The sequence below is a fragment of the Schistocerca nitens genome, chromosome 5 (genome assembly GCF_023898315.1).
Source record: "Schistocerca nitens isolate TAMUIC-IGC-003100 chromosome 5, iqSchNite1.1, whole genome shotgun sequence".
Lineage (NCBI taxonomy): Eukaryota > Metazoa > Arthropoda > Insecta > Orthoptera > Acrididae > Schistocerca > Schistocerca nitens.
In genome coordinates, this window is record NC_064618.1 from 348287809 (window position 1) to 348303254 (window position 15446).

Below are 15446 nucleotides of genomic sequence, written 5' to 3' on the forward strand. Positions count from 1 at the left end.
TGTCACCTTGGGACTCTACTCGACGCAGTTCGCCAAGCATTCGGACGACCACCGGATTCAAGCGGCCGAAAACCGCTTGTCACCGGCCGTACGAGCGGCTCTGGAGCAGCGCAGGATGGCCCAGATCGAGCAGAACGCCCTCTATGAGGAAGGACTGGTTTATGGACCCGGAATAGCAAACTGAACGTAAGTTGCATAATATTGCATTTATATGTAGTCAGAACTTCAAATGCGCTTATCTCGAAATGACTATCACGCGGTATGGTGACATCAAATCTACTGCACCGATTTGCATGATTCTTTGTTTCCGACGAAGCTAACTAAATTGTCTAGGAGTTTTACCACTTATTCCGATCCATCAACTATAAATATTTTTACTTGGCCGACGAACTCTAAAAATCTATGAAAAAACCCTATTTTTTTCAAATGGCCGCTATTTTGTTTCTTATTGTCCAAATAACTTAAGCTAGGTACAACTGATAAAGACTCTTATGTACTTTGCTAACGACGACTTAATGTTTATTTCAGACGAGCTGGCTGACCTGTGATATACCGCGCGTGGAGGTCCACATCGAAATTTTGTTTCGTTCCGATGGCACTTCCGCCTTTGCTATTCGACATTTCCGGACGAAAAACTTCCAGTTTGTAGAGAAAATATCAAACATTTTGAGCAAATTTGATATTGGTATCTATAACATCCCGAGAAATAATTCTCAATGAACATGCTTTTTTCGGGCCAAAGATAGTAAACCTCTCCTTAAGAACTGAAATACCATTACAAACCCTCTCATCCTGTGAAGTATCCTTTCGTTTGTTCTTCCCAACATTTTTAGGCAGTGTAGATCTTAGTATGTGTATTGTGAAAAGCAACAAATCTGAGGTTTAACAGGGCGCCAGAGCCCGATGTACTCCGTATCAGATTGTTTACCAAATTTCTGACTGAGTTAACCCCTCTTTCAACAATGATGTACCGTAGATCGTCTAACGAACAGTTGTGCACGTTCCTGTGAGAGACCCACCTGCAGGAAGGGTAGCAGAAGTGATCCACCTAACTTTAGTTTAATATCCTTGACATCTTTTTGTTATAGAATCCTCTCATCTTACACGTAATGATGTATCTCTAACAGTAACTTCCTAACACCAACCTAAAAGGTTATAAAAAATATTGATGTGAATCCCAACTAGCATCTTGTCACATAACATCCTGAAAGCCATGGATCAAGACAGTCAGCGAGATGCAGTATTTCTCAATTTACGAAAAGTCACCGACCAGTACCACACGTACGCTTATTGTCGAAAATAGGATCGTACGGGACATCAAGCAAAATATGTGAATGGATTAAGAATTTTGTCGTACGGAGAACGGACCAAGATATCGTTCGTGGAGACTCTTCGACAGATCTAGAACCAACTCTAACAAAATTTTGTCATCATAGTACATACTTACACAGTTCATTAAACAATGTAAATGGGAAACGATTTGATAATCAACACAGTTCACCGCGGCTGGATGTCACTAGGAAGGAGACACTGTAGAGGGATACGTCGATTGTCCAGCTGTTGCTGCGTCCTGATGTTAATAGGAGCCCACCGGGTTTGTCGTTAAACAGTTTGTTGACCGGCCTAGTTGCCGACGTTCTCAACAAATTTTTTGAAGGCTGCATCAGATGATTAGAGAAACCATAAAAACTCATATTTAGGACCTTACTTGTCTTCTCATGTTCGTCACACGGATAAGTTAGAAATTGTAATTTCTCGCTGTGTCGCAGGGGACAAATGGAGTACGCTGTTTGGGCAACTATCTGTGTGGTGGCAGATCTCTTGCAGGCAGGGAATGGTTGAGAGTTGTGCCGTGGTTGTTCTTGCAGCGAAACGCTTTGGTGCAGTTCTGTTTATCAGGCTGAGTATTGGTTTACTAGTTTTCCAAACATCTGCAATAGTCCGTCACAGAATCCTATGTTCCATAGTGTGTGGTTCACTGCGTGAGTCGAAGGTGTGCGTCAGATTAGGTGTATGTCTCCTAGTTTTTTTTTTATGGGGCGGTATCGTCCTGTTAAAGTTGGGACACGTGCTGTGGACTTTGTAAGAAGACAACCGCCCCTTACGTATTGAAAACAATAAATCTTTGCCTCACGCAGGTCGTAGTAGGTGCTATCGATAGTCGAGCGCCCAGTGCGCCAGAGGGTAGTCAGTGTTGAGACTTCGAGCAAGTAAGTTGTTGGCTGCTAAGCGAGCAGGGCGGATTTCGGCAGGACGACCGACGGCGTTTACAATTGTTTAACGGCTGTTCGTGTCACCCAAAGCCGTTTGCCTGACCTCCAGCAAAAACATAAATGGCGTTAATTGAGTGATTTCTTTGACGTTTTGAATAGTTCATTTGTGCCCCGTGATTACGCGACAACCGCGCCGGACACCCACGATTTGGACTGCAGTGAGGATTGCGTATTTAGTGCCATGTGTAGAATACTGGCGTGTGAGGACATTAACAGGCGACGTGTGATGAGTTAATAGTTTTTACTTTGTCAGATGAAGGGAGTAACTGGTTAATTCGTGCTGTTTAGACAAAAGATATAGAACATTAACAACGAGCTAAGCACCGATTATTGCTACCAGACATCCTAATTAGCTTTGTTGGATTTGATACGTAACAACTCCCGTGTAAATATTAACCGATCAGCCTTTATCAGTTGCACACGGTCAAACTATTTAAAGCGGTTAGGCTATAACTCACTAGTCAATAACGGTGGGTTGAACATGGAGTGCTTCACCTTCTGGTGATAAAAAAACGCAGCGAGACGTTTTGCCATACGATGTTCGAACAGGTATTGCGAAAATTTTGACTCAATGCCATTTGTGTTTGAATTGCCTCTGACTGGATGAAAAAATGCACATATTTTTAGTCAGATGTTGACAAGATTCCACGGTGGTGCAAAGACTGGTAACGTGATTTAAATTTACAGTAATGTAGGAGGGTGGTTCACTTAGATATGCATCAGTTTTGCTGAAAGCAGGTTGGTTTTATTAAGCACTACAATGCACAATATTATTCCCCAGTGTTTTGGCTGCAAAATCCTATGTCAACACAGTCTCACTTCGATCCGACGGCCTTATACCACCTTACTGGGAGAGCCTCTATGTCAGCATAGTACCACATCTGGTCGACGTCTGAGCCAACGTGTATTGCTGCAACTCATCGACGGACTGCTACCGCCGAGTCCATCCTTCACGGAGCTAAAGTCGGAAGGTGCAAAATCCGGGCCGAAGGGAGGTTGAAAAAGAACAGTTCAATGAAGTTTTTTTTTTTGGACTCCTCTCGGGTGTGCAGACTTGTGTGAGGCCCTGTGTTACCATAGGGAAAGGGAAGTATGTTTACATTTTTGTAACGGCAAATACTAAGTCGTTTCTTCTGTTCCCTGAGGGTGTGCGCTGCCGACCAGCGGTGATGGCACACGTCCTTGCCCAACGATTCGCCGTGCTTTTATTTACTACAATGTCTCCGTAGACATTCTGCAGGTGTTTATCGATATCTGCTATACTCTGGTTATCCGCCAAAAGAATCTATGACAGCTTTCTGCATGGATCGTATCTCTGTTACAGACGCCAATCCGTAGGCTACGTGTAGCGCCCCAACTATACGAACTTCATAAAACTATAACAACTGAAGAAAAGAATATTCCACGGGATCCCAAAACCAATTTTTCAGTTTTTCATTTAAATTGACTGATGTGTTACATTACTTACTGAACGCCCCTCGCACATATGTACATGTAAGCCATCGTACGGTGCGTGGCGGAAGGTGCACTGTACCACCACTAGTCATTTCCTTTCCTGTTCAACTCGCAAAAAGAGTGAGGGAGAAACGACTGTCTATATGCCTCCGTATGGGCCCTGCCTTCTCGTATCTCATCTTCGTGTTCCTTACACACAGTGTATATTGGCGGCAGTAGAATCGTTCGGCAGTCAGCTTCAAATACTAGTTCTCTAAATTTTCTCAACAGTGTTCGTCGAAGAGAGCGCCGTCTTCCCTCGAGGCATTCCCATTTGAGTTCACGAAGCGTCTCCGGAACACTTACGTGTTGTTCGAATTGCTTCGATGGTTTCCTTCAATTCTGATTACCTGTTCCGGGTCTCAAACACTCTGGCAGTACTCTAGAACAGGTAGCACCAGCGTCCTGTATGCGGTCTCCTTTACAGGTGAACCACTCTTTCCTAAAATTCTCCCAATAAACCGAAATTGACAATTCGCCTTCCTACCACAGTTCTCACATGCTCGTTCCATCTCATATCGTTTTGCAACGTGACGCCCAGATAGTCAAACGACGTGACTGTGTGAAGCTTGACACTAGTAATACCGTATGTGAACATTACAACTGATTGGCGACTCCATAGAGTGCTGTGCGCACAACGACCATATACGTGAAATCAGAAGAAAGATCAGCGTTGGCCGTATTATTGATGGTTTATTGACCGCAAAATCGATTTCCAATCACATACTGATCTTCTTCAGTGCTGTGTTGTACAAATTAAACTCATAGGCACTGGTGTCAAGTTACTATCAGTAACCGAAGCTCCAATCGATTTTGCTGTCAATAAACCGTCAATATTACGGCCAACGCTGACCTTCCTTTAGAAGTTTGATCTTCCTGCTCACCCCCCAACAACTTACATTTTTCTACCATTATGGCTAGCTGCCAACTATCACGAGAATTGGAAATTTTATCTAAGTCGTCTTTTATCTCCCTACGATCACTAATGTTCGACACCTTATAGTACGCCGGGCATCATCAGCAAACAATCGCCGATTGCTGCCCATCCTGTCAGCCAAATCATTTAAGTATATAGACAACAGTGGTCCTATCACACTTCCCTGGGGCACTCCTTACGATACCCTTTTCTCCGAGGAACATTGGCCGTGGAGGACAACATACTGCGTTCTAAAAACTACACTCTTCACGAAGCGAAGAAAATGCAGTAACATATGACTGTAACATCAACAATTTACAATTAGAATATGTCTACTCACTGATACCTGTATGTAGCGGTCTATAGGGATACGAAATGGGGTGGTCACATACGCCCAAGTTGTGGGTGGCAGACTTCTGTTTACTGATGGTATGCTGGGGTAATGCTAGTCCGTCTTTAAAGGAGATTGCTTACTCATCACTCGTGTTACCCATCCTAAAATCTTGCTCAAGTGTCACGAATATAATAGATTTTGACGTTATCTAACTCTGCGACGGTACTTCGTTTTTTCTTTGAGAAAGCGCAGCCCATATCGCAATAAATTTTCAGTTTTAATTCTGATTACTGGTTTCAGTTTCTGAGGCCATTCTCAGACTGACACTCAACGTGATGTGAGAAGACATTGCACGGAGCCATTATGTAGGGACGACTGCTATCTGCTATGAACTTGAGTGCGTAACAGGTACCAGTCAGAACCATACAGCGCCTCCGGGCACAGGCTCTCCATACGCGGAGCATTGGTCTGAGGATGGTTTAAAAAACCGAAACCAGTAATCAGAATTTAAACTAAAAATCTACTGCTATTTGGGCTGCAACTTCCATTTAAATGTCGCGGAAGTGCTGAAGAAACTGAACTGGTATACACCTGAAGATGAACTATGCTGAGAAAACTTATTTACAAGTTTCGATAATGAACTTTGAATCCTGGATCTAGGAATATGCTACAAAGCCCTTCGTATTGCTTCCACAGCGATCGCGAGGACAAAGTATTAACACAGCCCGCAGAAGCGTTTCAGCAGTCATTCTTCCCGTGCTCCACACATGGATCTAACTAAGAAGGCCCAATAACTGGTACTATGGAAAGTACCCTCTGCCATGCACTTCATCTGTTCACAGAAAACGGATGTAGATGTAGAAGCAGCTCTCGACGCAGTCACAAACATGGTTAGATATGCTACACGAACTTTGTATCCTTAGAAGGCGTCCATGGAGTACAGAATAAAAGCTTTTCGAAAGCTGTTTGGTTCGACGTAGAGTAATATTTCCGCTCTAGGATTCTGCTTCAAATACACAGGGAAGCCGTCCTTCCTCTTTTGTGGATAGGTCATGTCTGTGCTTTTTCCAATATCTTTTCAAGGAAACTATGGTCAAGAATGGCGTTAACTGATTCTATACAAACTTAGCTGTGTGTGTGTGGGGGGGGGGGGGGAGGGGGGGTTGTGTTATCAGCGCCTTTAAACATATTAAAAGAAACGAAATGAATAAAATGGCTAAAAACGACTAACCAGAGAAGAGCTAAAATAAAAGCATAAGGAAATGTGATTTGCTGACCACTTACAAAAAACCATAGGTGAGCCAGTCACCCTGTCATTAGATTAAGACTATCTTCCTAAAACTTTTGGAAACAAGTTAGTCATACCACAAAACCATAAAACTAACTACGTTCGTTTCAGTGTCACTTGAAACAGAGGACTGATCCACCCGCTAGAGACAGTTTTATCTTAACAGCCATTCACCTCATCAGTACGTAGCACACTTTCAGGTTGAGGGTCTTTTATAGAAATGTTAACCTTCCTCGCGGTCCAGGCGATGAAGCCAAGACGCCCGTTCTCCGAAACACACAACATTCCACCGCTGCACTGGTCGGTGGTCGCTTAAGTATGCCCAGAGCTTATGGTGACAGGGTTGGTGGCGCTTATCAATCCCCACATCAGGAACCACGGAGTCGCCAATCCCATACTCAGCAAACGAATGCTGAGCCCCTGAGGGTGGGATTTCTGGGGTTGTTTTCACTCTTACTGCCATAGCTCCCAGGTTGGCACGAAGGTGATCCAGTCACTAATGTAATCCGTGTTAACCAAAGAGCATACCCCTTCAGACGCTATCCCAGGTCCGGCACAGTTCTGATGGAACATATAACCACACAACATTGGAGAGTGGTCGTAACATAGCAAGACAGAATAAAAGAAGAGGAAAGAAGTTGTATTTCAGCTAGGTTACAGTAATATCTGTTGCAATTCCAATGCATTATCCTGAGGTTGACGTTGGATATGAAGAGCCCAAGGGGAGGTTGTCACAGAGACAAGGCTGACGTGACATCTACAAATGGCTTGTCAGACGCAGGTTGCGATGCGACGGGGAGATGGCACCTCCAGGGATACTAGGGAGTGGGAGGGGGGGGGGGGAATGGCGGCCTTGTACTGGGACTTACGTTTCCTTCTCCTCTTTCAGAGGTTGAGGAGGGCATGGCACAGAGGAAGAGCAGGATTCAGCACAATCCAGGACTGAAAGAGAGAGAGAGTGCGACATTGGGGTGCACAGATGGTGTGTCCAATTTCTGAATAGTGGTAGCAGGACTGTGGCCTCAGATATGCTGCGAGAGGAGCACCTGGCGGGGAGGGTGTGGGAACTTCAGGGAAGGAGGAGATGGGAGTGCGAAAGAGCTGCATAAGGAAGTGGAAATGCGGGCAGGTGGAAGGCTGTAACAGAGGCAAAAGGAGAGGAAATCGATACTGGATGTAGTTATATTTATGGCGAACCTCAGCATAAGATAGACGATCCAGGGACTTTTACTCAGCGACCCATTCTTTCTTGTAAACCGGGTTATCTGGTGAGCATGGAGAGTGACGGTCATGACAGTTTACACATACATATGGCAGAACATAGGGGCTTTCCGTACTGAGTGCGTGGCCACAGTCACCACACAGAGTCTTCCGTGCAGCAGGAAGCCATATGCCCAAAATACAAGCACCAAAACCACCTCATGGAGAGGAGAATGTAGAGCTACACCTCACTCTGGTAACACACAACATTGATCTTCTCTGGGAGGGTATCCCTTTGGTAGCAGTAATGAAGGACCCTTCAGCACACGTGAAACAAATTGAACGCCACTATGCTCCAGATCAGCCCAGAGTTGCTCATCAGTTTGTAGGACTAGGCCTTTTGAAAAATCACTCCCTGGACCATGTGCGAGGGGTATTAGACACTAGGACGTCAGCAAGGCGATCTCAACCACGATGGGCTGTAGATATGGCGACACAAGAAGCTTTGATCAAAAGGGAGTCCGACTGCATCTTACTGAGAGACTCCACCAAACTCGATATCTCTACATGAAACAACTGCCTTGTGGCAGTGAATGTGTCTCCGTCCATCGTAGTACAGACCAGGCAGCAGGGATAGTCTTTCATCCCAAGAATGTGGGCCAGGCCCTCCTCTAAGTGTGCAACCAGGGGAGGAGAATGGACGAGGAGAAAGGGGTCATAGGAAGCAGCATTCCATGACCGATCACTAAGAGATGGTCATATGATAATGGCCAGAATTTTGCAAATTTATATGCTTCATGCGCCAAGCATCGTCTTCATACCACCCACTCCAATCAGGGGCTATTCCCATGGGCACCACCCGGCGACAGCATTGTCCATTTGGCACTGCGGCCATTTCCAAGAGTTCCGATGCTCCAGTATGACAAGCATACATATACATAGAGGAGGTGGGGGGCGAAGAACAGTTCAGATATCAGTAGTGTGACCACTGTGTTATCAGGGTAACAGCCCCACCACACAGACTGGCTGCATGAACTGGTAACCCAGTGCAGTGGAGGGGGGATACAGCAGTGAAGGAAGAGGGGATGGAAGGGAGGGGAGATGAATCCACACCGTAGATGCTAGGGAGGGAGCTCTTCCTCAGTGGCTCACACTAAAGACTGAAAATTTAGAAGAGGTGGTCAAACTCCAAGAGGGAACAAAAACGTCAGAAAGGATGAAAGACCAGGCAAGAGGAGAAAATCTTAGGGAATACAGAGAACCAGATGGATAGCCAGGTCGACGTAAATAAAAACACGGTGAGAGGGGGAAGGAGGGAGCGAGGAAGGAGGCAGAAAGGGGAAGGAGAGGCACGATGAAGGAAATGCAGCTTGGGAAGGAACGTTGGGCTGCAAGAAGTTGGGGGACCCAAGTGCGCCATGCGTGAGCTTACGAAAGAACTGCGAGCCCCCGGGAGAACGGAAGAGGGGTGAGATTCAGATTTCAGATTGACTTTTGTAAGTCGTTCGCAACACATCATTGCTGTCCCTTCGTGGGGAAAAAGCAGGAAAGCGAAGGATAGTGTCGCGAATTGAGAGAAGAGGTTCTCAGATGTTGTGATATGTTTAAGAAAGTCGTGATATCAGAAAAAATCATAGCCAGATGCAGGAAGACCTGCAGACAATCGACGCTTGGTGCAAATGGTGTTGGCTGACTGTCAGTGTTATCAGATTTAACATATTCCGCACACACAGGCAGCAAGACCCACTGACATATCGTTACATTAATTCCACTTGGTCGCTGGATCCAGCCACCAGCATTAAATAGCTAGATTTATGTATTCGCAATCGTTTAAAATGACTTATCACATGAAACTCATTGAACAAAATACAAAAGCTTTATTGAGATTCTCAGGAAGCGCCCCAAAGAAAAATTGTTCGTCAGCAAAAAGAAATAGCTCAAAAATCTCTGAACTTTTTTCACCTCGTCAGCGTGGAACTTACTAAGTAGGACCTACAGAAGATCCAAAGTAGAGTGCCTTCTTTGGACAAATCCAGCAATTTCAGGCGAGACATCTGGCTTTTGCGACTAATAACTTATCTAGTGCAGTGCGTGATGAAACTGCTTACCTCTGATCCTGGACCCAGTGCAGACAGAAGAAGGAGAACACCTTTGGGAACGGTCCTAGCCTCCAGACATCGGTTTCTTCAATACGCGGGGTGCCAATGTCCAGCTGACGGAAGCACAGACGTGGCCCAGAGAACCTGTCTGCCGCCTTGGCTACCATGGCGGGGCTGATGTCTATAGCGAGGACGCTGACTCCTGGTGGCAGTCGCGGCAGCAGCTCGTATGTCGTGACGTCACCAGCGCCGCAGCCAACGTCCAGCACAGTGCCTTGCTCGCACTGCCAGTCCAGCGCCGACCACAGCTCCTGCAGCACCTTGTTCACGAACTGCTGCTGAAGGCTGCTCGATTTGGCGTACAGGTCTGCGTCGTCCATTTTACCTGTAAGTTTACTCTCATTATTGTTGCCATTATGAGTGAGTCTTTTACATATAGTGAAAAATCAAGTTCCATGGGTTCTTACAATTTTTTTCTGCTTACTGTCGTTGGTATTATAGTTCTTGAGATGTTCGTTTATTTAACCTTTACCCTTTAATTTTAATCCCGCATCTGAACTTTCCCGTTATTTGGATCACTGCTACTTCGACTTACAAATTGAATAGTAGAGGCGACAGGCTACAAAGGGTGTAATAACACCCTTTATAGTCCAAGCATTTCGTTCTTGGCCATCCACTCTTACTTGGTTCTTGTACATATTATGTATTACATTTCTGTCCCCGTAGCTTTCCCCTATTTTTCTCAAAATCCGGAACATTTTTCACAATTTTAAATTATCGAGCGACTTTTCCAGGTCGACAAATCTCATGAATGTGTCTTCATTTTTCTATAGTCTTGCCTCTATTATAAGCCGCAACGCCGGAACTGCCTCGCTGGCGCCTCTACCTTTCCTGAAGCCAAACATCCTCATCTAATACATGCTCAATTTTCTCTTCCATTCTTTTGTATGTTATTCTTGTCAGCAATTTGGAGGCATCAGCTGTTAAGCTGATTGTACGATATATCTAGCAGTTGTCAGCTCTTGCAGTCTTCGGAATTGTGGGATGACATTTTTTCCGAAAGTCAGATGGTATGTCGCCAGATTCACACATTCTACACACCAGTGTGCCATTTCCCAAAATGATTTATACCTTATTTGATCCTTAGTCCTCCGAAGCTCTTAAATTCTGATTCTAATGCTGGATCCCCTACCTCTTCTAAAGCGACTGTTTTTTCTTCTCTCACATCAGACATATCTTTCCCCACGTGCAGGCCTTCAATGCACTCTTTCCATCCATCCGCTCTCTCCTCTGCATTTAACAATGGCATTACGATTGCATTTTTAATGTTAACACCCTTGCTTTAAATTTCACTGAAGGTTGTTTTGACTTTGCTAAGTGCTCGGCCAGTCCTCCTGACAATCACTTCTTTTAGATTTCTTCACATTTTATGCAACCATTTCGTCTTCGCTTTCCTCCACCTCCTATTTATTTCCCAGCGACTTTTATCTCACTATTCCTGAATTTCCCTGAACATTTTTGTACTGCCCATGGTTTCTTTACAGTTGCCTTGTTTGTTCCCATGTTATTCTTTCCAACCTTTTCTTTCCCTTTTTAGAGATGGGCATTCCTGTTTTTTTTTTGGTTATGGTTTTATGGCGCAAAACTGCTACGGTCATTAGCGACCGGTCTGTGACATGAAAAGCTAAAAACACGAAACTGGAAACCAGCAGCAATAGGAACGAACTCAAAAAATTGGACAAACCAAAAACAGAAGGACAGCTTAAAAAACCGCTATAGAAGGGGTTTGGTTGTCCCTAAAAAGAGCTTCAAATAACTGACGACATTTCACTGGCACTAATAAACTCGAGAACGCGATCGGCTGAGCGTGTGTCATCTGCTAAAATGGAAGATATATCCGGCGACAGCTGTAGACGGGCGCGTAACGGATTAAAATAGGGGCACTCAATTAAAAGGTGTCTTACCGTCCACAGCTGAGAGCAGTGGGGACAGAGTGGGGGAGGATCGCAGCTTAAAAGATGTCGATGGCTAAAAAGACAGTGCCCTATCCGGAGTCAGTTAAAATTACCTCCTCCCGACGACGCGTTCGGGAGGAAGAGGTCCAAGCACAAGGAAGAGCTTTCACATCCCGCAATTTATTATGGGGAAGTGTCGGCCAATGTACGTGCCATAAAAGAGCAACACGACGACATAAAACTGTCCGTAGATCGACGAAGGGAATCATGCGAATAGCTGGCTGAATAGAGACTGCAGCCTTTGCCGCTATATCGGCCGCCTCATTTCCACAGATACTAACGTGTCCTGGGATCCAGAGGAACGCCACAGAGACGCCCCCAAGTGGAGCAAGTGTAGGCAGCCCTGAATCCGGTTGACCAGAGGGTGGACAGGGTAGAGAGCTTGAAGACTGAGGAGAGAGCTGAGAGAATCGGAACAGATAACAAACTGTATCCGCTGATGGCGACGGGTGTATTGGACAGCCTGGAGAACAGCGTAAAGCTCCGCAGTATAGACAGAACACTGGTAGGGAAGCCGAAATCGATTTGGGGGTGTCGCCAACAATATAGGCACTCCCTACACCAACCGATGTTTTTGAGCCATCAGTGTAAATAAATGTGGCTTCCTTCATTTGTGCACATAGAGCAGCAAATGCCCGGCGATACACAAGTGAAGGGGTACCATCCTTGGGAAACTGACAAAGGTCACGGAGCAGCCAGGTCCGGGGACGGAGCCAAGGCGGTGCTGTACCCCAAGTTTTCAAAAAAGTTTTTGGAAAGTGGAAGAAAGAGAATGAAGCAGCTGACGGAAGCGGACTCCCGGTGGTAGTAGGGAGGAGGGGCGGCCTGCATACTCTACATCCAAGGAGGCGTCGAAAAATATGTCATGGGCCGGATTTGCAGGCATGGAAGACAGATAGCTAGCACAACGACTCAGAAGGACAGCTCCCCGATTGGACAGCGGAAGTTCAGCAGTCTCAGCATAAATGCTTTCCACAGGGCTGGTGTAAAAAGCTCCAGACACTAAACGTAATCCACAGTGGTGGATAGAGTCGAGACGCCGAAGAATAGACGGCCCAGCAGAGGAGTAAACTATGCTTCCACAGTTCAATTTCGAGCGCATTAGGCGCGATAGAGGCGGAGAAGGACCACTCGGTCCGCTCCCCAGGAGGTACCATTCAGGACACGGAGGGTGTTGAGGGATCGCAGACAGCGAGCCGAAAGGTAGGAAACGTGGGAGGACCAACACAGTTTTCTGTCAAGACCCAAGAATTTAGCGACGTCTGAAAACGGAAGGTTGACAGGTCCTAGATGTAAGGAAGGTGGAAGAAACTCCGTACGATGCCAAAAATTAACACAAACGGTCTTACTGGGAGAAAAGCGGAAGCCTGTTTCGATGCTCCAAGAGTGGAGGCGATCGAGACATCCTTGAAGACGTCGTTCAAGAAGGCTGGTCCGATGACAGCTGTAGTAGATCGCAAAATCGTCCACAAAGAGGGAGCCCGAGACGTCAGGAAGGAGACAATCCATAATTGGATTTATGGTAATGGCTAACAGTACAACACATAGCACGGAGCCCTGGGGTACCCCGTTTTCTTGGGAGAAAGTACGGGAGAGAGTAGTGTTCACCCGCACTCGAAATGTGCGCTCTGCCATAAATTCGCGAAGAAAAAGGGGCAGCCGACCTCGTAAGCCCCCAAGACTACAGTGTGCGGAGGATGCCTGTCCTCCAACAGGTATCGTATGCTCTCCCAAGATCAAAAAATATTGCAACTGTTTGGCGTTTCCGGAGAAAATTGTTCATGTTATAAGTGGAGAGAGCAACAAGATGGTCAACTGCAAAACGATGCTTTCGGAAACCGCATTGGGCAGGTGTTAAAAGACTGGGGGACTCCAGCCACCAAGCTAAACGGCTATTCACTATACGCTCCAAAACCTTACATACACTACTCGTGAGAGAAATGGGGCGATAGCTAGAGGGGAGATATTTGTCCTTTCCAGGTTTCGGAACAGGAACGACGATAGCTTCCCGCCATCGTCTAGGAAAAGTACTGTCGGTCCAAATTCGATTATAAAGGCGAAGGAGGTAACGCAGACTATGGTATGATAAATGCAGCAACATTTGGATGTGGATACCATCCGGTCCTGGGGCGGAGGAGCGAGAAGAAGAGAGTGCATGTTGGAGTTCCTGCATGGAGAAAACAGTGTTATAGCTTTCGCAATTTTGAGAGGAGAAAGCAAGAGGTCGCACTTCCGCTGCACGTTTCTTCGGGAGAAACGCTGTCGGGTAATTTGAACAGCTCGAAATCTCAGCAAAGTGCTGATCCAATGAGTTAGAAATTGCGACGGGGTCCACTAATGTATCATAAGCGACAGTGTGCCCAGAGACCGGGGAGAAACTAGGCACGCCTGAGAACCGTCGAAGCCGACTCCAAACTTCAGAGGAAGGAGTGAAGGTGTTAAATGAGCTAATAAAGAATTTCCAGCTTGCCTTCTTGCTATTGCGGATGACACGATGGCATCGCGCACGTAACTGTTTATAGGTTGGTTTGTGGGATTTGAAGGGACCAGACTGCGATGGTCATCGGTCCCTTTTTCCAAAAAAATTAAAACCGCCCAAAGAGAATAAAAAAAAAACAAACAGCAGGAAAGACGTCAGACGACACAGGACGAGAAAGACTCCGACAGAGATCAGACAAAACAAAGTAAAACACACAGAGTGTGACGGTGGTTGGCCGATCATAGAGAAAAAAAGAGGAAAAGCCAACCACCAAGAACACATTAAAAACTCAGTTTAAAATCAGAGGCTAAAAGCCAGAATCAACGCTAAAAAAAAGAAAAAAAACAAACACTCAGATTAAACTATAAAAACCCCCTGCCCGAATAAAACGCAAAAGTAAGTCCACCATGGCAGAGTCATCTAGTAAAAGGGCAGGGAGCGTGTCAGGCAGTGCGAACGTCTGCCTGAGCACAGCTAAAAGCGGACACTCCAACAAAATGTGCACCACAGATAAAACGGAGCCGCAGCGACACAGAGGCGGGTCCTCACGGCGCAGTAAGTGGCCGTGTGTCAGCCGAGTGTGCCCAATGCGCAGCCGGCAGAGGACAACAGACTCCTGGCGGGAGACCCGAATGGACGACCGCCACACAGTCGTCGACGCCTTGAGACAACGGAGTTTGTTCGGTACGGGCAGGTTGCGCCATTCAGCGTCCCATAAAGCGAAAATTTTGCGGCGTAATAGTGCCCGCAAATCAGTCGCCGGGAGGCCAATCTCCAGAGGTGGTTGACTGGTGGCCTCTTTCGCCAGGCGGTCAACAGTCTCATTCCCGGGGATCCCAACATGGCCTGGGGTCCAAACAAAGACCACAGAGCGGCCGCAACGGTCAAGAGTAGACAGGGACTCCTGGATAGCCATCACTAGACGGGAACGAGGGTAACACTGGTCGAGAGCTCGTAAACAGCTCAGGGAGTCGCTACAGATAACAAAGGACTCACCTGAGCAGGAGCGGATATACTCTAGTGCTCGAAAGATGGCGACCAGCTCAGCAGTGTAAACGCTGCAGCCAGCCGCCAAGGAACGTTGTTCGGACTGGTCCCCTAGAATGAGCGCATAACCGACACGACCAGCAACCATCGAACCGTCAGTGTAAACAATGCCGGAGCCCTGATACATGGCCAGGATCAAAGCGGCGGCGGAAGGCCTCTGGAGGGACTGAGTCCTTCGGGCCCTGTGCCAAGTCGAGCCGAAGGTAAGGGCGAGGAACACAGCATGGGGGTGTACGCAAAGTGGCCCGGAAAGGAGGTGGAACAGGGAAAAATCCAAGCCCGGAGAGAAGCTCCTTAACGC

The 15446-nt window shown here is 46.5% G+C and overlaps 1 protein-coding gene across 1 annotated transcript in view; it reads right to left on the bottom strand.

Annotated features, from left to right (window-relative positions):
- LOC126260952 (juvenile hormone acid O-methyltransferase-like) overlaps positions 1 to 15446 on the bottom strand; it is a 92405-nt gene that overhangs the window by 40529 nt on the left and 36430 nt on the right. Inside the window, exon 2 of the mRNA XM_049958464.1 lies at positions 9614 to 9989. Within this exon, the coding sequence (XP_049814421.1) occupies positions 9614 to 9984 (371 nt within the window). The 5' untranslated portion in view covers positions 9985 to 9989. The remainder of the gene's footprint in view (positions 1 to 9613; positions 9990 to 15446) is intronic.